Below are 23648 nucleotides of genomic sequence, written 5' to 3' on the forward strand. Positions count from 1 at the left end.
GCTTACTTCACTTAATATAATTTTTTCCAAGTCTTTCCATTTCCTAACAAATGGGGCGATGTCATTCTTTCTGATGGAGACATAGAATTCCCATATCTATCTATATCTATATCTATGTATGTATATATATGTATGTATGTATACCACATTTTCTTGATCCATTCATCTACTGAGGGGCATCTGGTCTCAGTTTCTTCATAAAAAGTAATAAGCTGACAAGTTGAAGACTGGGGCGCTCAATATCCTCATTTTCTGCAATCTCTAGGAAATCACCAACCTTGCCTCTAGCAAAACATTATTATCCAAAGAAAGCCTGTGTTTTCCAAAGTTTGTATTGCCTAGAAATTGCCAGTGTAGCACTGGGGGAAGATGGCGGAGTAGAAGCTGGAATCTGAACAAGCTCTTGCATAGAAAACAGTTTCAGAGTTCCAGTGAACAGTCCCAAGCCAGAGAATCACACCAAGTGTGCCATCACAGGACAGAGAGTTAGTCAAGAGAGGGGAAGCCAAGCAGACACATCTGAGCGCCTGCCAGCAGCTGCTGCTGCGGCGGCAGGGTCGCAGGGGCGACCACCGCCGCGGAGGCATACCTGAGACACAGTCCGGGACGAAGGAGCCAGACGCAGCGGACGAGCGGATTCTACTCAACACCAGCAAGAACCGACAAGGAGCGGACAACTTCATCCTGCACTTTGCAGACCAGAGATGACCCAGGATCCAAGACTCGGCGTGAGTAGAAGCCCGACTTCCTCACTCCTTCTCTGGGAGCAGAGGAGGGAAGGCCACCCCTCCCCCCCCAGCACCGGTGATCTCCATCTTGGATACCGACAAAGCTCGGAGGAGCGGCTAGCTCCAGCTCAGGCCTTGGAATAAAACGAGTCATTTAGCAGGTCACAAGAACTTAACGGCGAAGTGACCTCACAGACTCAGTTCCATCCAGGGAAAAGTCACCCAGCTCAGGCGCCAGCCATTGGAGTGGCTCTCCTCACCGGGTAACCAGAGCCAGAGGCTGCCCCTCCCTCTAGCAGCCACCACAATCAATTGAAAAACAGAAACCCTGAGAATGGCTCCAGGCTGGGCGCTGTGAGTTTTTTTCACAAAATAGCCCCAGGGAAAAGCTACTGTTTGTAGAAAGGCCTCAACTCTACCCAGAACCTAGCCTCGTCACTGCATCCCCCTCTTTTGTGATTCTCAAAGCAGATCACCCTCCCAGTAAACTAACCTAGGAGGGGGATCTCAAAATCTTGGGTAAAGCAGAGCATTTTTCTGCCTGTTCCAACAAACTGACTTAAGAAACCAATCAAGCCACAGGACCTCAAGCTGACCAGAGACTCCAACCAGACTCTGGTTACAGACAAAAGGGAGATACAAGACTCTTCCCACCCCTCCCAAAAAAAAAAAAAATCAAAGAACTTTTTTTTTTTCTTCTTCTTCTTTTCTTTTTTCTTTTGTTTGTTTTGTTTTTTTTTTTCGTCTTTTGTTACCTTATATATATAAAAAAATTTTTTTTTGCTATTCTAAAACTTTTATTAATCTTTAATTTTTGCCTCTTCTGAAAAAATAATTGTTTTCCATTAACTTTTTTTTTTTTCTTTCTCCTCTTATAATTTTTATTTTAGGAATACGTGAATGTGTGTTTTCCTTTCTTTTCTTGTCTTCTTTCTCTTTTTCTTTCATTCTTAATTATCTTTTTGTTTTTTGTCTAGCTCTACTGAATTTCTGATCTTTTCTTCTCACTTTCCTATCCTTTCCATCTTTTCCTCTTTGTTCTTCTTTATATGACTTAACTCTTGTCCTGCACATCCTCAGATAAACCCGTAGTTAACCAGTAGACCCTATCCCCCATTGTGTACACACTTAATCCACAAACTTATTACTCAATTCAAAACCTCTGAGACTTAAATTCATTAATAGCAGTACTACCTCTTTATACCTATATAATATTTTAAGCATTTTTTTAAAGTTTTTCACATCTCCTCTATGTCCCTCCCTTTCTCTCAACATATTCATATTCCTCTATAAATAGATGGTCTTTTAATCTCTAAAATAACATTAATTTTTACGTTTCTTTTTTTTTTTCTGGTCTCTTTTCATTCCCCTTTCCCTTTCTTCTTTTTCTCTCTCTCTCTACTTGCATCCTACCCAACCTATTTCCTGCATTGTGATTAGGACATAGTTAACTCTCCCTGTGCCTCCCCACACCAATCTATTCCTATTTTTTACCCACATCTCTCCCTAACCCTAATAATTTCTGGTTTTCCAAATTCTTCTCTGCGGTTCGTAGCCCTTTAACATATAGTTGTTTGATATCGAATAGATGTATCTGCTGAACTAGATTGTATCTGTAGACTATTGACTGTACAAATGCAAACTTTGGTTGATGGTTGCCTTAAGATAGTGTTCTAGCACAAAACTGGTGCTATCTTCATCTCAAATGGGCAGAGTAAGTCGGAAAAACACAAGAAAAATGGCAAATTCGGGTATCTCAATTCCCAATCTTGATAATCAGGGGTTAGAAGAGATAATGAATAATCCAGAGGAGAGTTCCCAAACAGCTCTACAAACACTGGTGGCAAACATGATAAATGAAAAGTTTGACAATGTACAAAGGACTCTGTATGAGCGTGATAGGGAGAGAGAGGAGGCATCCCAGAAGTTTATACAGGAATATCATAAGCGTGAGGAAGCTACTCAAAAACTGATACAGGATTTGCGTGAACAACTTGAGAATACTCAAAGAGAAAGGGAGGAATGGCGTGAGCAGGCTGAGAACACTCAAAGAGATCTGCAGGAATCCCACGAACGGGAGGAAGCTAATCAAAGAGTAATACAGGAATTGAGAGACCGGGTAGAGAACACACAAAGATCACTAAAGGCATTCATGGAATCCATTAACAAAGAGCTGAAGGAAGTCAGGGAGACCACAAAGGGAATGCTGAATGGAACCCAACAGAAGGAATGGGAGCCCAAAGAAACCATAACCAATCAACTAAGCGATTTGAGGACAAACACTGAACACCAAATTAAGGAAGTAAAGAAATTCATACAAGACCTAAAACAGAGCTTCAACAAAGAACTTGAAGCCATCAAAGCTGACCAACTAGAAGGAAAAGAGATAAAAAACAAAGTAGAGAGTCTTGACAGCAGGTTAGACCATGCAGAAGATCGAATCTCAGGGATTGAAGACAGCCTAGATATTATAGAGAAAGAACATACAACCATCCAAGACAAGTCCAAGAAATATGATAGATCTATCCAACACCTGGAAGACACCATCAGAAGGCCTAATCTAAGGATAATGGGTGTAGAGGAGCACCTAGAAACAGAAGTTAATGGTCTAGGAAATTTGTTTAACAGGATCCTAGCAGAGAACTTCCCAAACGTGCAAAAAGATAGGCCTGTCCAGATACAAGAAGCCTTTAGAACCCCAAATAGACCAGACCAGAATAGGACATCCCACCGCCACATTATAATCCACACAGGATCAACTCAGAACAAGGAAAAGATCCTTAAAGCTGTCAGAGAGAAAAGGGTAATCACTTATAAAGGGAAACCAATTAGAATCACCTCAGATTTCTCAGCAGAGACAATCAAAGCAAGAAGAGCCTGGAATGATGTATGCCATGCCCTAAAAACCAAAGTTTGTATTGCCTAATAATGCATGGGTCCAATTCACTTTGGTGGGGCCTGATAGCTCATTCTAAGGACAGCATTAAGCGCAGAAAGTAAATGCTGTTGTAATAAAACACAATAGACCTTCACTTTGGATCCAGAGAAGGGCATTCCTGAGGCTTACTTCTAATTCCACCTGGCCCAGAGAAACATATCATTACCATTTCAACCACAGAGAAGATGCATACCACCATGTCTTAAGCTTAAATACAGTGTAAGGACAGAAAGAGGTAAGATGGGATGGAATTTAGTTTTCTCACGAGTATAACTTAGCAGAGCAAACCAGAAAATACACCAACAATAGATCTTGAAAGTCCAGGTTTTGTTCTTTGGGATGCAGTCTATCTGAGTCCATTCTCTTGTTCCTGTCTTCACTGAGCTAAGAGAAAACCAAATATCCAGTGGTGTCAGAGCCAGAGTGTCAGCAGAAGCAGGATGTCCCTGACCCCCAGGCTGGGTCAGTTAGAGAAAGGCAGGAGGTCAGCCTGCTGCAGAACTCACATTTCCTGCCAGCTTCCAGTCCCTGAGCATGCCAGCCAGGCACACCAGGCACTTCCCTTTCTCCCAGTATGTCTTTTCCTCTTAGGCCACACACCAGATGCAGGACAAGCCCCCACCTGCCCCGGGACAAGGCCATGGTATGCTAGGGCAGAGGGAAGGGACTCCTCAAGGTTGCCCTTGGTTTCCTGGCAAGCTTCTGGCCTGACAGTTTCTGACCTTAGCACATATATCTGGCCTATTGATGAGTTATAAAATGAGGACTCCGGCCGCCACCTCCCCATCTTGTGGTGAGGATGAAGTATGTGTGTCAGCGGAAGGGGATAGGAGGCAGATGGTTTGCACACACAGCAAGTCAATTCAGGCTCCCTCCCTCCACGCCATGAAACCAGCCTGAGCCACCTCACTCTGTTCCTATGTGCCTCTGCTTGCCCAGTGGATGTTTTCCAGTCTCCTAAGTTTCTGCTCATTAAAATACAATTTATGTTGGCAATGTACAAATAGACGAGGCTGGGCATAATGCTTCTCAGCCGTGTTTAGATCAGAGGCCCCCTGGTCAGCACCTCTACTTCCTGGCTCCCCAAGCCACCCCTACAGGCACACAACTCACCCCAGAACTGCTCTGGGACACGCATGCCTCCATAGCCTATGGCAGATGCCTAGGACGAGGATTGTATTTCAGTCTCAGCTGGAGGCCAGCTGCATGGGATAGAAAGACAGTGCACAAGCTCCCTGGGTAAATAAAATGTCCTGATGAGCCCAGAGGGAGGACAGATCCTTTCAGGTGCATCTTTGTGCTCAGTCTTTCTATATCAAGATAAAAGAAATACATGCTATTTGATGCCGGTCAACTATCTTTAGCTCTCTGTATTTTTAGGACTCTTGATTGGTCACACCCAAGCATCCTGAGTATTCAGTGTGTTCTTCTCTGATCACATCTCATATTGATCTTATACTACGAATTCAGCACTGAAAATATTGCCCACCGGACAATCCTTTTTGTTTTTGAGATAGAAGCCTTGCTATGTTACCCAAGCTAGCCTTGAACACCTGGCTCAAGAGATTCTCCCATCTCAGGCCCTCAAGTAGCTGGGACTATAGGAATGCATCCTGGGAAAGGGGATTTTTTTTCAAGGATAAATTCCACACTAAACAACAACAACTATTACCATGCAGAGCACTTACTCTACCTCCCTACCTCCTGCTACCAGAAGCCATAATTATGTCTTCTTTCCTAATTCTCATGGCTAGGTACTGAGGGTATATTATTCTCATTATGCAGATGAGAATACTAAGGAATGGAGAAGTGTTTTATCTCATGTCACACAAGTCATTGTGGATCAGGCTCCATCTTGGCTTCTTAAGGAATCTAAGCCTATTACCTCTTGAGTTTTGAGGAAAGGCTCTAGGAAACGGTCGAACAAGGAGATGTGTTGAGACTGAAGGGTAAGAGGAGATGATTAACTAGAAGTCTGGGCTCCAGGAACAGACTATAGACTATGGGCAGTAATAGAGGAACAGAAGCACATTAAAATATCTGCTCCACTGAATCCTGCCCTTTGGCATTTCCCACCCACCAATACCTCAACTCCCACAGTGGAGCGCCTGAGATTTCCAGTGACTCTCTTCATTCTTGTGCAAAGTAGCTGAGAGTGATCTGCAAGGCAGAGACAAGAACAGACTCTGGGTCCCAGGACACTTGGCTACGCCTTTTCCATTACAGAATACCTTGCTCATCACCTGTGTTCCTTTCTGTTCCATTAGTCATGCTAACCCCACAAGTGCTTCCTGGCTTCTGGACTGCGCATGGACAGACTTATTACAAGCTCCCAGCTTGCTTAGCAGTTCATCTGATTGTTGCCTTGGGTCCTGGTTCCATATAGCACTAGCACTTGCAACAGTGAACATGTCAGATCTGCTGCAGGATGCAATGGATGCATTCCAGTGCACACAAGCCAAAGGTAGCATTTCCCATGATGCACCATGAAACATAAGCCAAAACAAGGATGCATTCTAAAGAAGATGCAGATCGGTGATGGTAGCAGATAGCTCTGCAGGACAGTGCCTTCCTTCTCCTCTGTGATCAGAGATGTAGGTAAGTGTAGGGTGAAAAAGGAAACCACTTCTCCTTAGGAAACACAACTGCATCCCCAAATATTCAGTGAGCCCTTAGCAGCCTGCTCCCAGTCAGCAGGATAGAAACCTTATTCCTTAGCAAGAGCAGCCGACACCTGAACAGGAAGACTAAAATCAGCTGGAAGTCTCCAGCTGGGAGATCTTCATGGTCTTCCGCTTTAACAATCATCTTCTGTATGCATTTGGCAAGATCGGTGGCTCAGGCTCAGAGGGAGGACATTTCTTGTTTGATATGTCTGAGACAATGATGGGCTTTGATGTTTGTGTTTGAGGCAAGGTCTCACTATACTCCCTATGCGGATGCCAAACTCCTAAACTCAAGTGATCTTCCTGCCTCCACCTCCTGGGAGGCTGGGAGTACAGAGCACCATCAGACAGCTCGGAAGATCATTTTTAAAGCTACCCTGACAAAGTCAAGCTCCCCCTAAACAAATCAGCAAGTTTTCAGTATCCAACAATCCAACAACCCCCCCCCCGAAAAAAAGTCAGAAACAAAGGACCAGCACCATTGAAGGCCCTATGGGATGGAAGCATCTAAATAAATGATTTCAAAGGACCACTTAACATGCTCATTTCATTTAGCAACACTCAGAACCCTGCAAGGTAGGCATACTTGTTTCCATCTTCATAGACAAGGAAGCCATCTTGGAGAAGGTCGGGGCCCAAGGCCACAGAGGTAGCAACTGCACACCTAGAGTCCAGCTGTGGCAATAAATATGTAATGTCCAGGTAAAGTGGGAAGAGCAGCCACCAGCAAACAAGAGGCAGCATATCTGGTAAATTCATCCACTTCAGTCTCTCAACTCATTCTCCATAAAATGGATGACAACAGCCAAACACTGTTGCCAGGATCCTCTGGCACTCCAGTGCAAAAGCCTCTGGGACAAGGGCGAGGCTTGCTCATTTGAGATCTGGGAATTCTAGGAAGTGGAGGCTTGAGGGTACTAATCACATTCAGGGAAAGCCAGTGGGTAATTCTATGGTGGAAGAGGGAAAGGCAGCACACTAGAACTGTTTAGAAGATGAAAGGAAAGGCTGGGCACACTTATAATCCCAGTGACTATGGAGACAGAGTTCAGGAAAAGAATGATTTCAAGGCAGTTTAGGGGAAAACCACTAATGAGATTCCACCTCAACAGACAAGTATGGTCGTGTACATCTGTAGTCTCAGCTACCTCAGAGGCATAGGTAGAAGGAATACAGTTTGGAGCCAGCCCTGGTCAAAAATGAAAGGCCCTATATAAAAATTAACGAAAACAAGGAAGGGGGGGGGGTGGGCTCAAGTGGTAGAGCATGTGCCTCGTGAGCAGGAAATTTGCAAGTTCAAACTCCAATGCCATTAAGGAAAAAGATTTCAAAGACTTCAGCTATATTCAGCTGTCCTGTGAGACTGAAGCACCAGGGACTGAATGGGAAGAGTCCTCTGCAGAGCTATTGCAATAGCTTTGCTGATGATGAGAAGATATTGTTTTATTTTGAAATAGCTTCATTGGATAAAGTATTAATGAGAAATTACATTACAACCTTCCCAGTTAAATAATTTTAATTTCCTGCTACACAACTCACAAAGTTTTGAGGAGCCTTGTTCTAAAATGCCTTAATAAAAATTACCCCTCCTACTGATACAATGAATGAAATGACATTTTTCTATGGAAATGAAGCATTTGCTCTAGCCCCAGCATACATTCAGGTATTGAGGATGCAAAAAAGTAATAATAATTGAGAGATACATGCACTGTAGGGATGCAATTAGCAAAAGGCTTGTCTCTTGTGACATCATTGCCAATTAATGATTATTGATGAAGCTCATCAAAAAGCCAGCAATGAAAACGTAAATGTGTATCACTAAAGGAAAGAAGCCAACCAGAAAATGCTGCACATTATATGATTCCATATATATGGCATTCAGGAAAAAAAATCCTATACAGACAGTAAAAGTAAATGTTCAGAGACTGCCAGGAACTAAGGATGAAGGCAGGGTTGAACAGCTAGAGCTCAGAGGATTTTAAGGTCCATACAACCGCTGGGTCTGGTATGATAATAGTACCATTATTCATTTTTCTAAGCCCATAGAATGAACAACACCAAGAGAGGAACCCTAAACCATGGGCTTTGGTAGTTCATAATTGTTTTTGTGCCAGTACTAAGGGATGAGCTCAAAGCCTCACACCCTGGTGTGGCTTTTTCACTCAAGATTGGTGCTCTACTACTTGAGCCACACCCATCTTTTTTTGCTGGCTAACTGACTATGAAAGACTTTTCTGCTTTGCCTGGCTTGGAACCATAAACCTCAGAACTCAGCCTCCTCAGTAGCTAGGATTACAGGTGTGACCTACTGGCACCTGGCTGGCTCATCATTCTAAATGTCCCACTGCAGTGGGGAACACTGATTGTGGACAGGCCAACCAACCTAAAATTACATCTCAAGTTTCCTCATCTATACAAACATGGGCCTCTTTAAGTCATTTCAAGGATCCTGAGCTTACTAAGAGGGGAGGGAGGGGGGGGGGGGCTATGCTCTGGATGATAGACCAACAGCCAGATTTAATGAAAAATGCTTCAGTGATGGTTCTCAGCCACACAGAGATGATAAAGGAAGAAATCATTTTCTCCTGGGATTTTCCAGAGAATCTAATCTGGGAAATTCTTAGATTCTCAAAGATGGAGCGGAGCTGGATGTCTATAGAGGAAGACAAGGCCCATGAGCCTTTGTAACCCTTTAGCCACTAGATAGTTGTGGATGAAAGCCAGGGACTTAGCTATTCCCTGGCATGGCCTCTTCCAACTGCACTGGCAAAGCTCTGAGTTCTCTCTGACTAGTTCTTTGAGATCTCTCTGACTAGTTCTTTGAGATAGGCATTTCTTAATGACACTTTGGGAGTAAAACAGACAGTGAAGACTTAGGCCCGAATACACTGAATGCTTCCAGAGTTTAATTAAAGAAGTTTCTAATTCGAAAAGTCTACCGGTTCTAATGATTCATCACCCAGACATGACAGGCAGAGCACAGTATACTAGGCCCCCACTGAAAGGCACAGGCTGAGCCTTGAGTTCTGCGGTCAAAGGCAGCAATGCACCCTCCTACCTTCTCTTCTGCCAGGTGCCCAGGACCTTCTGAAACCACAAGATTCTAAGGTGCAACTCGGAGGCCCATTTTTCTGTCTAGGCAGGTGGCCAAGAGCGGAGCCCTGGGATTTGGAAGGAAGGGGTGCAAGGTAGCAGGGCTGAGCCAGGTGTGAGTTGATGGGAGCTGATGAGGGGAGAGGTTTCTCTGACAGGTGAAGCAAGTCACTGTTAAGACAAATCCGGGACTTTTCTTGGTTCATGGGCAGGAGGCCCTTGGAGTTCAGACTGCAGGGAGTTGGGGGGGGGCGGGGGCGGGGGCGGGGGGTTGGCTATTGGGGGGAGTGGGGACTTCATGGAGCCATGTGACACCTGTATAGGTCCTACATAGGTGTGTGTGTGTGTGTGTATGTGTGTGTGTGTGTGTGATTGGTGGGGGTATGAACCCAAAGTTTTTTTATTCAAAAGGAGAGTGGCCACCTGGGAAGGGCACCCCGCGACAGTGCCAGGCAGCTCGGGGTTCACCCGGTATACCTTCCTCCACCCACAAATACTTGAGCCCCGACCCCTTCTCCGCGGGCGCGCCCCTCGGCACTCTGCGTGCCAGCTCCCCCTCCCGCGACCCCCAGCAGATCGCCCGCGGGCAGCAGGAGGGGCGCGCGCGCCAGGTGCGCACTGCCCGGGACGCCCACTTTGCCAAAAGGCCGCGCTCAGGTGGGCGCAGACAATGCCGAACAAAGCCCGCAGCGCCTGCGCGGGGCGGCGCGGGTCTTCCGCGCTGCGGTCCCGGGCGGCTGGCGCCGAAAGAGTCAGAGAGCCCCCCGCCCCCCGGCCCCGCTCCCCGCGGCCGGACCCCGGGCGCACGCGGGGGGTCCCCGCGCCCCGGCCGGCCGGCAGACTCGCGCGATCACTCACCGGGCGGAGCGCAGGGCAAAGGAGGCTGCTGTGGTCGGGGTGCAGGCGAAGGCTCCACTGGGCCAGGGGCCTGGCAGCGCGGACGCCCCGGGACGGCAGCCACGCGGAACACCTGCGGTCTCTGCCTGGAGCGCGGAGGGGAGCGGCTGCAGCCCGCGGAGAGCGGGGCGCGCTCCGAAGGGAGGAGGCGCTTCTGGGAGCCCTGCTGGCCTCGCCCCTCACGTTTTGAAACGAGGCGTTGGCCGAGGCCGGCAAAGTAACAAAGTACTCCCAAGCCTCCCGTCACTCGTCCCCTGATCCAACCGAGACCTGCCATCCCTGGCTGCTTATCAGGTTTTATTGCTCGGACCCATGAGCAAACGTTGGTTTTGGCCTCGTTTCTATTTATCCTGGCACTTGACTTTTATTAATCTGTCCCATTATTGCAGCTAGGCGAGAAGAGGCCGACCTTTTGGTGAACATTTCTGGTTTCTGGTTTAAGTCTACCGAGTACCTGTTTGTGTTTCCATTCCTAACATAGAACCAATCGTTGAAGGGCAAAATAGCGTTTTTGGTCCAATATTTTGTACAGAGACAATTTTCGGTGTTGGCTATTATCGCATCATCTATAATTTTCGTACTTCAGCAATCAAGTTGGCATCATGTGCACTCTTGCACAAAAGTAAAAATAGAAAATGCCAGTAAAGAAATTGAAAAATCAGATATTGCACTGTAGCTTCGGCTACTCTGTTACAGTACATGTAGTTACTTCCTATCATTTCTAGCCCTAGAAAACTTACATGTTTTAGTTTATTCCACAATAGTGGCACGTTGACCAGATTTTCCATGTTTTAAGTCACTTCATAATGTTCTAAATGTATTTAACCTATGTGCTATTTCTCAACACTAAACTTTCAGTTTTAATAATGCTATTACATATCTTTGTTCCTTTGCCTAATTCCTTAGACCACAAGAAGATAGCTAGAAATTTCAAGGTTTTTTTTTTTAATTCATATTATCAAATAGGCTTCCAAGAAGCTTATCTGTTCCTTCCTTTCTGTTCCTTTTCCCTTAGTTCCTAATGATTTCCATCTGAGAGGCAAAGAGCAATTTTTTATACCTTTTCAAAATTGTGTTCCTCAAATCTCATCTTCCTCAGTAGCTAGGATTACAAGCACGCCCAATGGTGCCTGGCCATATCTAGTCATGTATACATCATAAATGCTGTCTTAAAATGTGATTTGTTTCACCAATTGCCCTATACATTGTCTCAGTTAACACACATGGTACAGTGAATTCTGTGAATTTTGTGCAGTACTCCACAGCATGCACTTCAAAGAGCCCAGTGTGGCACAATCCCCATGGCTTTGGAGACACAGTGGTTTGGGATGCCCCAGCTAGGTCTGCCTATTGGTTTTGTACAGAGATAAAAGACCTCTTGTTGCTCAGTTCCTCATCTACCAAGGGCAACAAATGTAATGATTCTCAACCCTGCAGAACCCCAACTCAAATTCTTCGCATCCAGTTCCCCCAGACGATGAAAGTACACAGGAAAAGAACAGCGATAAAGCCAACAGGCTCCTACAAAGTTGTATATTTCCCTGATCCTACAGAATAGCCACTTAATCGGAGCCCTGTTGAGAAATGTACAGAAAACCAATGTCGATTAAATGACAAAGCAGCCATCCCACAGAAACACAGGGCTCCCAGGCAGCAGGTTAGACAAGGGTGGTCTGAAGAGCCAGGAAAAAAGAATATTGTGGTGGTCATGGGAAGCAGAAATGCTACCCCTTCCGGCTAAGGCCCCCGGGTTTCCAAAAAGGCACCAACTGACCTAAAGGTGAAAAGCATACACCTCAATGTCTTTTAAGACAGTGAAAAAAATGTGCAAGGTGATACCTGATTTCCATTTGAGAAACATGCTGCTGTCTGGCTGAATCAAGTAAATATAGGATTTCATGAAGGCAAAAGCTTGGGTGACAGTCACTCAACTAACATTGGAAATAGCCAAATGCTCTGAGACAGCATCTTGCCAATACTTCCCAGCCATTTGGTCTCAAATTTCCCAATCATCAACTTTGCTGTTTCATATATATATGGAACAGGTTATAGTGGTAATCCATGCACCTAGGAGTAGGGTCTGCTCCTGACTTCCATGAGCACAAGTCCCTCCCTCCTTCCTGCAAGACTCATATCACAGGGGCTGGACACTTTCCTGTCTCATGGTTATCACTCCAGGGCTAAAAAGCCAGGACAGGAAAACAGATGAGGCCAGGTAGTTAAAATTCTATAAAACCACGACCAGTTTTCAGGAGGTTGTCTGAAAGGCTTCCCTGGGGAAATGATTGCAATGTCTGAACAATGCTCAGGGCATAGTAACCTAGTGTATTTACACTTTGTGGTCAGCCCCTGGGGTCCTCATGATGTGGGAAAGGGCAGAGTCGTCGTGAGCTCCACCTGCCCACTTCAGGCAGCTGTGTTGGTGATGAACCCATTACAAACAATGGCTTCTAATAAGGGCCAATTGATTTTGGATGGCACTCTCACCATAAATCAAATTCCCCATGGGAATTGGGCAGAATATGCTTGTGCAGGAAAATCTGCATGCGTTGGATTCTCAAGTGTTTCTTGTACACAGCAGAGCTCAGCTATGGCATCCCAATCACCCTCATTCACACTTCTGCACAGATGGTTCACCTCAGTATTTCTGCCTAACAATAAACTGTTTGTTTGGACACAGCCTCAGATTTGGTGTATTCATCGATGGCCAAATTAGGTCAGAGGTTCTACACTTCTCCCAATTGTGAATAGCAGGACCACACTAAACCACAGATTCAGCACCAACTGTCGAGCACACAGTTGGAGCTCAATACTTGTTCAGTGAAACATACTGCAGACATACTGAACTAGGAAACATCTTAGGTGTATTCAGAAAGAAGACTTGGTAGTTTAGTATGTGGGATCTGTGAGGCTAGTGCTACAGCTCTATTATCTCTTCTGGGGAACCAACTCAATCACCAAACTTGTTGCTCCATCTAATTGTTTCTAGATGAATTTCCAGCACTACAGGCTAAAATGCTACAGCTGGAAGAAATGAAGTTTTACACATGATCTTTTGTAATCTTTCAACAGCTTCCTTGGCTCTCTTTCATCAAAAGGCCAGTTGTCATTTGCATGTGCTTTCTGGCTGGAGAGCAGATGGGATAAACAAAGACATCTACTTCTGCAGTGTGATTGTGATTCCTTTGCACAGAAATCAGCGCAAGTCCAGCAGGAAGCATGCTCGGGGGAGCTGGTTGACAAAGGTTTTTATTTGAGCAAATAAACATGAACTTTAAATACAAGCACATCAATATCTGAGCAACATCTTTACATGAGGAAAAATTCCACTATAACAGAGCGGCTGATCCCAATTACCAGGCTTATATCTACTCTGTGTGAGAGACATCTTAGGTTTTCAGAGTCTGGTAATTAAACCACATGAAAATTCTCAAACAGAAACTTTAGGGCTGGCAGGAAAGTCAGCTGGCCCATAATTCTTAGAAAAAAAAGTCTTAGAAAAAATATCTAAGATTATGTGCATCAAGAAAACATTTACTCTAACACAGTTTTTAAACTTAAATTGGTAACTACATTTGTGTTTCATAAAACAGTGAATTTTTTTTTTTACAACCAAAGTCTGAGTGGCTAGGGCTTTGGAAGGACATATGGTTGGGCAGGAGCAGGAAGTTCCCCCTTCCCCTCCCCGTGTCACCTCTCCCACCCCAAAGGACCAGTCCAGAACCCCAGGATAGACGCTGTGGCCAAAAGCATCAAGGATGGAAAGAAGATGCTGATGACCTCAGAGAGGACATAAGAGGCAGATGATGATGGGAACAGGGAACACCAGGAAATACTTCAAGCATACAGGAAATAATAAAACTTTGGAATTCACAAACTAGACTTATTTGATATTAGCATGAAGCTACATTTCTTCAGTATTCTTAAGTAATCCAAGGTTACAGGCTTAGGGCTATAGTTCAGAGGTAAGAGTGCTTGCCTAGCATGCATGAGGCCCTGAGTTCAACCCCCAGCATGGGCCAAAGGAAAGAGAGTCTTAGGTACAGCAGGGAGCCCCTCTCTATGCCTTCCTAGTAATCCCATGAATTTTTTTTTTGTGAATCTTCTCAGTTGTTGTTTTAAAGTTTATTTTTCTTGTTTTTTATTTCTTTTAGAGAGGGTCTTACGATGTAGGACTCAGCCTTGGCCTCCTGAGTGGCACAATGAATCTTCTATACAAGATTTATTTGGTAGGAAGAACTTGGAAGAAAAAAAAAATGCAAACCAACCAACCAAACAACCTAATAGAACCAAGTAAGGAAACAAATGGAGGCACAAAAGGTCATTAACAAAAAACCAGAGAAGAGAAAAGATTCCAATATACAAAAACACAAAATGCAATGCTTCTCTCTTAAGTCACTGCTGTTTCTTTCCTCCTAAGCATTTGCTTCCAAAGGATGCTGTTATCTGAAACAGAAAAACCAACCACCTTTATGCGTCATATAAAAACTGTGTTTAATTAATCACTGTAATTTGTTTTATGTAAGCACTCCCAAATATTCCCTTTTAACTGATATTAGACATGTAGATCTGACTTGTTCAATACCACCATGATGTTTAATTTTCATTAATAATTCTATGAATTATAGCTGCTTATCTTCCCCTTCACAAATACAAAATATGGCTATAAATATAAAAATATAAATGTAAAAAATATATAAATATAAAAAAGTGGTATTGATTTGTGTTAAGCCTTTATGACTTTTAAGTAATCTATTATAGACAATATATGCTCTTATCATTATAGAACTCCTATTTTGGCAATTTACAATTAAATTGTTAATAAAATGAATTCCTTCAGAGATGATGAAATAACATTTTAAAACACACTTTCCTTCGTCTCTAGGAATAATTTAAAGGTAAGAGAAATGTTTGAACTGGATTTTCACCACAATAACCAAAGTATGCTTAAATGACCCATGTGTGCACTGTTTTTCTAATATTATCCCCTAATTTTACATCCTGTACAACAGGCTGAGAGACACTGCAGCCCAGCACACAGGGCAGCCTGAGGAGCCCAGAGAACGCAGCTCCGAGCAGTAAGACTCAGGCTAACATCCCCCTGTGTGCTAGAGGCTGGTGTGGGCCTACAAGTAAACAGTGCGGTCTACTTCCTCTGTAAGGGTATTGTGAAGATGAAAAGGGCAAATAAAGCACTTGAGTAAATAAAGCACTACACAGATATAAAGTATAATACTGTATCCAAATGGGAACAAAATATGTGATTTATTCGCACAGAAGGGGAAAGCTAGTTTATGCGTGTACTGCTGTTTTTTAAGCTAATAAGCACTGTCTCCAATATAACCAAAACAACAGTAAATACAGGTTTCATCTTTAATTGTGTGTGCAAGCACTCTCAATATCCTGATGGGGAAAGCCTACTACTCAGGCAGATAAAAGTGCATACCAGTTAAATCAGCTTGATTAAGATACCATGATGGGTGCTAGGTGGGATTATATTCTGGAAGTTCATGTGTCTGCACATTCCTCACTCTTAAAGTTAAGGGTAAACTCAAGCACCCAAAACAGAAAGCACTAAAACAATGTATTAGGAAGGGCTGAAGGTTGTAATTGCATTAAAAATGGCCCCAGATTTATAAAGGATATAAATCATGAAAGTAAAAACTGTTGATCCTTAGGACATTTAGCTTAGCACTCAATTAACTGCACTTTCTTCAAAGAGAAAGTTAACATTATCACATGGAAAATACATTTTAAACATCGTTGGCTCCTATTTGAGATGAACCCGCCCTTGGATCTATCTTCAAATGACCTAACACATACTGAATTTATGCCAACAAGATCACACACACAGAATAAATCAAAGATCCTTTGTTATCGGCTGAACAGCAGTTCAAAGATACAAGGAGCACTATTTTAGAAGTTATAATTGACTATTGATAATGGGGTGATTTTTATTTTTTGGTGGTGGGGGTACAGGGCTTGGTAGGCAGATGCTCCACCATTTGAGCCACATCCCAGTCCTTTCACTTTCCTTAAGTTTTTGATTGTAGCCTAGACTACAATCATCCAATTATGCTTCTTACACAGCTAAAAAATAAGCATGACGCCATGCCTGGCTAGATCATAGTTTCTGAAGGCCATACTATGGCAAGAGATAATTTTTAAAACGGAGGAATAAAAAGACAAAAATGGGGAAAATTCTTGGTTTAGAATCATTGATATTTTCTGTAACTAGTGGAGTCATCACAGCTCAAAGGGCTGATGCTTCATTGTGACATGAAACCTGCTGTGGGTCCAACTCACTTTCCATTCAATGACCTCTCATGAGAACTTTCAAAAATTTGTAACAAGACGTGAGATGATTTCAGATCACATTTATGACAAATGTAAATTTGTAACAAAATATGAGATGATTTCAGATCACAATGGTCAGATGATTTCAGGACACAAGGAGTTTGAAGCTAAGCTTCATCTCCAATCATTTTTATAAGTCCTTCTGCAAACACAGTAATTCTCAAAATCAAATCACATTGAGGAAAGGCCAGGACAATTCAAACACCCCTGGGCTCGGGTCCACTAAGAGCATCAGCTGAAGGGAGAATATTAGTCTGAAGTCATGACATGAAGCCCCACCTCACCGTGGGAAGGGAGGGGGGCGTGTCACACCAACTGCTCCATCCTGACAGTCCAGCTGGGGACATCCTAGGGGCAACTACAAAAGTAACAACAAAAATCACACTTACTTAACTTTTTAGCCTATTTTTCATTTCAATAAATTTATTTGGGTTGGTTGGATTGTTTAAGAGGAAGAGAAGAATCTGTTCATGTTTTTCAACCTATAGTAAAAAAGAAAATAGTAGAATTTAATTTCTGAAAAAATCTGAGAAGTGTAACTCCACTTAAGAGGGATTTTTGCCCACCTGCTTCTGTAACTCCATGCAGCGACAATTCATCCCATGTGTCTTTTCTAAAGTAAATGGAAAAAAAAAGTTAGGTAGCACACAAGGTAAATGACAAAAAACTTGAACCAGATCAAATACGTATCTGTACACATGCCTGGATTTCTATTTTAAAAACCAGATCGGGGTTCTATGTTGTCTACTAACCTTTTTGTTATTGTTATAAAGTAACATACATATTGCATGGGCTAGGCCCTCTGACTGTTACCTATGGGATCTTTTATGGATGAGGAGGATCTGCCAAATGCACGCCTTATGAAACACTAGGAAATTCCATCTCAAGAAATGAGTTCTGGGCTGGGAAGGTAGCTCAGTGGTAGAGCACTTGCCTTGCATGCATGAGGCCCTGGGTTCGATTCCTCAGCACCACATAAGCAAAAAGAAAAAAGCCGGAAGTGGCGCTGTGGCTCAAGTGGTAGAGCACTAGCCTTGAGCTGAAGAGCTGAGGGACAGTGCCCAGGCCCAGAGTTCAGGCCCCACAACTGGACCAAAAAAAAAAGGAGTTCTTGTCATTCTGGTTAGGATCAAACGTGAGCTGGACAAAAAGTGCAGAAAGAATCCTCAATCTGAGCCTCTCAGTGCTGATTTCTCCAACACTGTAGAGCCTGACCCTGGGACTAATCCCCCCACCCCTGCAAACAAGGTAGCAGCAGGAATCTGAGCCCTGTCATGGGATGTGGAGGGAGAGGAAGGGACTGTAGCACAGGGGGCAAAGAAAGATCAGGTCAACTAAAGGTGACAGTCTCAGCTAGCTCTGACATCTACACATCTGCTAGTAATTACATATTTAAAAATAAATCACCTTCACCTTTATTGAAAGCATTTGGCTTCAATGCCATGTTTTGTGCTAGATCATGCATCACCAGCTTCTCAGCTATATTGATAGTACCGTTCTCACAACACTTCTCCACAGACACTGTGTGAACGTTCTTCACGATCCCTTTCACAGAAAGCATTACATTCTGATTCAACATGAAATTTTTTAGTAGCTCTATTATTAATTGAGAACAGCTTCCATTCAATTCTGTCAGTCCTGGGGCGAGAGGGGAAATAAAAGAAAGATTATGGTTAGTTTTCAAGTCTCTTTTTAAAAACATCCTATTTAGGTAAATTAATCAAAGGTCTATAAGCCAAAGGCTTACTTTCTATAGCTGGGTTACTCTGATGTACTACTACTGCTGATATGGAAAATTCCTATTTACTCAATAAACGGTACACGTGTCAACCCTTAATGTACTAATGGGAGAAGCAAATAGTGGGAAAGCGAATTTCCTGACTCGAGTTGGAAGCCACGCAGGCAATGAGCGTCAGGGTGCTATATGTAGGGCTCTCTGGTAGAGAGCTGAGGAGGAATAAAATAGTACAAGCCTGCTTGATAAATTTTCGTGACTCTATTCAAATTCCAATGGAGAGTTGAAGAAATCTAGATTCAGTACCCTCAGTAAGGCAGCTGACAAGTGTCATGAGAATATGTCTGAAAGTCCTTACAGAGAATGGTGAATCTAAGATTTGAACAGGGACCCCTCCCTCCCTCTTGGCTAAGTTTCCACCCATTATCTGTTACCTAGGTAACTGGCAGACCTGGAAGCAGTCACTTCCCCTCCTGCTTGGTCATATCCCTTCCTGCTAGGTCACATCCTGGGCCATTTCTGGTCACGTGCCTCCCATCTGACCTTAGGAGGGTCCCAGACTCTGAGGTCACATCCAGATCCAGTGTAGCCACACCTCTTCCTGTCCCTGGCCTAGATAAGTCCTGACCCAGAGGTGGGTCCCCCACCCCCTTTCCTTTTCAGCCATGCTTCTCCACCATGCATGGCGGGGGCAGCAGTTCGGTAAATAAACTTCTTTTCCTGCCTGAATAGCATGTGGTGGTTTCTTCTTCACCGGCTACCTAATGAAACCTACCTATTTAATATACCTTACAGTGAACAAGACATTGGGGGACAGCTCAGTCCACTTCAGCTCACTTCCTAGCAGAGCTTGTGACAGAGGGAAGAACCCCTGAAACACAACGCTCTGAAAATAAGCTGTGAAGCAAAGGCAGACTAAATGAATGTCATTTCTTGGAGAGATAAAGGATAGGTTTCTTTTGATAATCCTATTTGACACTTAGAAATCTGAGTGATCTATCTTTACTTGAAATATCCTATTTGATTCCTATTTAGAGCAATGAAACATAAAAGACCAAAAAAAACCCAAAAAACCAAAAAACAAACCTGAAGACACTCAAACTGGAAAGGGACTTAATTGCCTACCTTCAAGTGAACATTTAATAATCTGGAAAGGTAGCTCCAGGTGGCTGGAGAGAATTGGTTGCACCCTGGAAAGAGGCAGGGTTTCAATGTTCCCATAGTCTGCATAGAGCACTTTCACATCGGAGTCTGATGTTGCCAAGACAATTGCCCGGTACCAGAAATCATCATCTGAAAACATAATGGAATTTAAGATGTACAGTCAGTGACTCCCTTTCCTTCCTTAAGATGAGTTATTCTAAGTTACATTTTATGTCACTTAAAAATTCAAGATTGAGCCGGGCGCTGGTGGCTCATGCCTGTAATCCTAGCTACTTAGGAGGCTGAGATCTGAGGATCATGGTTTATAGCCAGCCTGGGCAGAAAAGTCCGTGAGTCTCTTATATCCAATAAACCACTCAGAAAACCAGAAGTGGTGCGGTGGCTCAAGTGGTAGAGGGCTAGCCTTGAGCTGAAGAGCTGAGGAACAGTGTTCAGGCCCAGAGTTCAAGCCCCATGACCAACAACAACAACAACAATTCAAGATAGATTAGGAGCCAAATTTATTCTAAGTCCTACTAAAAAAACATAAGTGTCAGTAGTTTGTTTGATTGAATTGCTTTTAAGTAGATGGGCCAGGGAACAAGAAAAGAGGTCATGTAGTGTTAAAGGCTAGAAAAACAGATGAGTGAGTGGAAATGATTACACAAACCATGGTAGCTCAACCAAAGCCTGCAGAGGAGAAACGAGGCAGCATCCCACTTCACACCTCAGACCTCCAGCCTCAAGGCTCAGCAACTGGGGCTTGTCTGCCTTCAAGGTGTAGGACTGGGCAAAGGAACGAGCTCCTTCCCAAGACATGTAAATAGACTTTGGTTCACCAACACCTTTACACAGCATACCTATTTTTACACTTGCTACAGAGAATGGTCAGTTTTATTTTCACATATTTTAATATGGCTTAATGACACGGCTTCTCTTTCCCTGGGCAACTGCTCTCACCCAACTGCAGAGGACGGCAGGTTCCTCCTCCACAGAGAGTGCCAAGCAGACAGGGAGCCAAGTGGAGGAGAATGAATTTACGGAGAACTGTCTGGAAAGCTGTGCACTCGGGTGGGAACATGGCCGTCACAGGGCAGAGTGCTTCAAGATAGGGACACTGGCACGATACAAAATGGCAGAGCCAAATCACCCTTCACTGAAGGCCACCAATGGAAAAGCCCTGTCCACACCTAACGAGACTTCCAAGTAATTTTTTAGGGTCTCATCTTACCTATGTGAACAACAAAGCACTGAAGAAAGCTGAGAATGGTAAGACAAGGAGGCCAAAACAAAAAAGAGGACCCGGGGGAAATAAAGAAATGTCAATACATTTTTTAAAAATGATTAATATCCTTGGAGAAATGGCATTCTATCCTTGAAACAAGAACAAAGTACACATCCTATCTTTTCACTAAGCTTTGGATCCAGGCATGTGGGAAAGCCCAGGATCCTAAAACCAAGGGGCTTCTTTGGAAAGACAAGACTGAGCCCTGAAGGCAGACTCGTTGATCTCATTCTTGATACTGACTGGAGGCATCCCTATATCCCTCTGTTCTCAGCTGTCAGCCTGAAACCAGCCTGCCAGCGACCGGCTAGATTCAGAACCACCCACGCTCGTCACAGGCCTGCCATCTCAAACCAGCCATTGATCCTGAAGCAGCCTTCTGTGACCTGGCTCTAGTCCCATATCATCTCAACCCCAGGGAGGCACACAAGCACACAGAGACACAGACACAGATCATCCAGTACCCGTGTTATGTATATTATCCAAGGAAACATGCACCCAAACTACTAAATGGTTAGAATAAGACCCTAATCAATGTGTTTGAACCCCTGAAGTTCATTCTTATAGTACATTCACATACAGCATTCTACAAATCGGAGGGACGTAAGTTGACATGTTGAATTGAAACCCCTTTTTAAAACTACTCAAGTAAAAAATAAAGCAATAATGAATAAATAACTGAGTAACCATGGAGAGATTGTGAATCATTTCATTATACTGACCCACTGTGAACAGACCAGCATTACTTAGATGTGACAGATTTGTACACGTTATACACATACCTACATGGATCTGTAGACCTTGCCTAAAGTCTATATAGAACAGAAAAGCAGAAGGATCTCAATATCGGAAAAGAAGTTGTAACTTTAGCATTTTATGTTTTTATAACCAGATGAAATATGCACATAAAACACCAAAGTTTACAGAATCTTACATAAAAGAGGGTAGACCAGATGCATTCCCTTTAATATTTTACTTAAAAGAACCTTACTTGTGTATTTGGCACAGCATGCATCTCCAATTCTTGGTCTATAAGATGGCCGACTCTTCTGAGAATTGCAGTACTCTAACAATTCAGATGCTAATAGACTCAGTTTTTCTTGATTTTCTAAAGTAGAAACAATCTTTGTTTTGGTAAAAATTCCAACACTACTATCAACAATAGAACCTAAAAGATGTCAAGTCTAATGAACAACAACATTTTGTATATTAAAACATACTTAATATATTTAAACTCTTAGTTGCCTTTTGCAGAAGGGCCAAAAATGGGTGTGTGGGTGGGTGTGACCCGCACAGCAAGTCAGAAAGCGAGAACTTGCTTTGCCCATAGACTAAAAAGCTCTGGGCGGCCAGCAGTAGCCTCCAGTAAACAAACACAAAGAGAAGTTTCTAGTGGAAGCAGCACAGAAGGGAACTAGCCTTGACCAGCCCCATCTTCAACCCACATGAAAACAACAGCCTATATGTGGGGAAATACTGGCCATTCCAAGTAGTTCTCTTCTGTCTGAGTGGTGCTGGGAAGCAGGCTTGGTGCCCTGAGCATTGTAGCAAAAGTGTGGCTACGGGTCTGTCCCCTGTTCCCGGAAAGAAACTACTCTGTAACCCTCCCACTACACTGTCCTGCCTGAGCACCATGGACACTGACTACAAGACTATAGGTTATTAAATCTTCCAATTAATAACTTGGCCTTGACATGTAAAATCTCAATGCAGGAACACAAGGAATGTGAAAAAATTACAATTAGCATAACTTCTAAAAATCCACAAATCCCACCATAACAGACACTAAGGGTAGTTTGGAGCCCAAAAGAACTAAAGAACATGGTTATAAGAATGATCAATAAAATAGAAGCATTTTAAAAAAAGAACACGTATAAAAAACCAGATAGATTCAAAGAGGCTACAAAAAAGCAGCTGAAGAAACTCAAAGATAATACAAATAAACAGATGAACAAAACGAATATGAGATATGAAAGTACAAATAAACAGATGAATAAAAACAACTCGAGGTATGAAAGTAGGAGTTTCAGCATGTACCGGTTCCTTACCTAGCATCTCAGATGACACAGCGTAGAACAAATCCGGGTTTACAATCTCTAATATGTTTGCCCGCACAGTTTTGTGAACCGGCAGTTCTATCGTCTTCCACTGATCTGCTGAAGAGACCGCTGCAGACGTGAAAGACAGGACTCATTAAATATAAAGAAGTTGGGCTGGGATGTAGCTCAGTGGCAAAGCGCTTGCCTAGCAAGTGCAATGTCCTGGGTTCAATCCCCAGTACCAAAAAAGAAAAGACAAAAAAAAAAAATATAAAGAAGTTTTTCTTGTTTTTCCCCCCAGGCTTGGGGCTGGGGACTCAGGGCCTGAGCCCTGTCCCTGAGCATTTGCACTCAAGACTAGTACTCTACCACTCTGATCCACAGCACTGCTTCCAGTTTTCCAGTCGTTAATTGGAGATAATCTCTTGGACTTTCCTGTCCAGGCTGGCTCTGAACCACAAACCTCAGATCTCAGCCTCCTGAGTAGGTAGGATTACAGGTATGAGTCACCAGCACCCAGCTAAAATTTCTCTTCAAGGAATTGATTTAATTTGTTCATTAGTTCCTAATTATCAATATTCCGGAATTCAATGGTCAATTTTCCAAGGTGCCCCTTTTGAGAGATTATGTGGGTGTTACAAGAGGTGAACCTATCATGAGATTCCTTGAACTATTACACTGCTGTGTCATATTCCGGTTGTGTCTTTTCATTTCTAGTCAATTTTATCTAATTCTAATCTACTCGCCTTTTAAGAAGGGACATCAAT

General features: G+C 43.4%; 2 protein-coding genes across 2 annotated transcripts in view; both read right to left on the reverse strand.

Moving 5' to 3' along the window:
• Nucleotides 1–10343, reverse strand: part of Vwa2 (von Willebrand factor A domain containing 2) — a 36034-nt gene extending 25691 nt beyond the window's left edge. Inside the window, exon 1 of the mRNA XM_042689411.1 lies at nt 10284–10343. The gene's annotated coding sequence lies outside the window, so the exon portion shown is untranslated. The remainder of the gene's footprint in view (nt 1–10283) is intronic.
• Nucleotides 10344–14593: 4250 nt separating this feature from the next.
• Nucleotides 14594–23648, reverse strand: part of Tdrd1 (tudor domain containing 1) — a 44940-nt gene continuing 35885 nt past the window's right edge. Inside the window, exons 20-26 of the mRNA XM_042689356.1 lie at nt 22891–23010; nt 21834–21950; nt 19540–19707; nt 18093–18317; nt 17246–17292; nt 17069–17161; nt 14594–14768 (exon numbers count right to left, since the gene is read on the reverse strand). Of these exons, the coding sequence (XP_042545290.1) occupies nt 17069–17161; nt 17246–17292; nt 18093–18317; nt 19540–19707; nt 21834–21950; nt 22891–23010 (770 nt within the window). The 3' untranslated portion in view covers nt 14594–14768. The remainder of the gene's footprint in view (nt 14769–17068; nt 17162–17245; nt 17293–18092; nt 18318–19539; nt 19708–21833; nt 21951–22890; nt 23011–23648) is intronic.

The sequence above is a fragment of the Dipodomys spectabilis genome, unplaced genomic scaffold (genome assembly GCF_019054845.1).
Source record: "Dipodomys spectabilis isolate Male_0828 unplaced genomic scaffold, ASM1905484v1 ptg000125l, whole genome shotgun sequence".
Lineage (NCBI taxonomy): Eukaryota > Metazoa > Chordata > Mammalia > Rodentia > Heteromyidae > Dipodomys > Dipodomys spectabilis.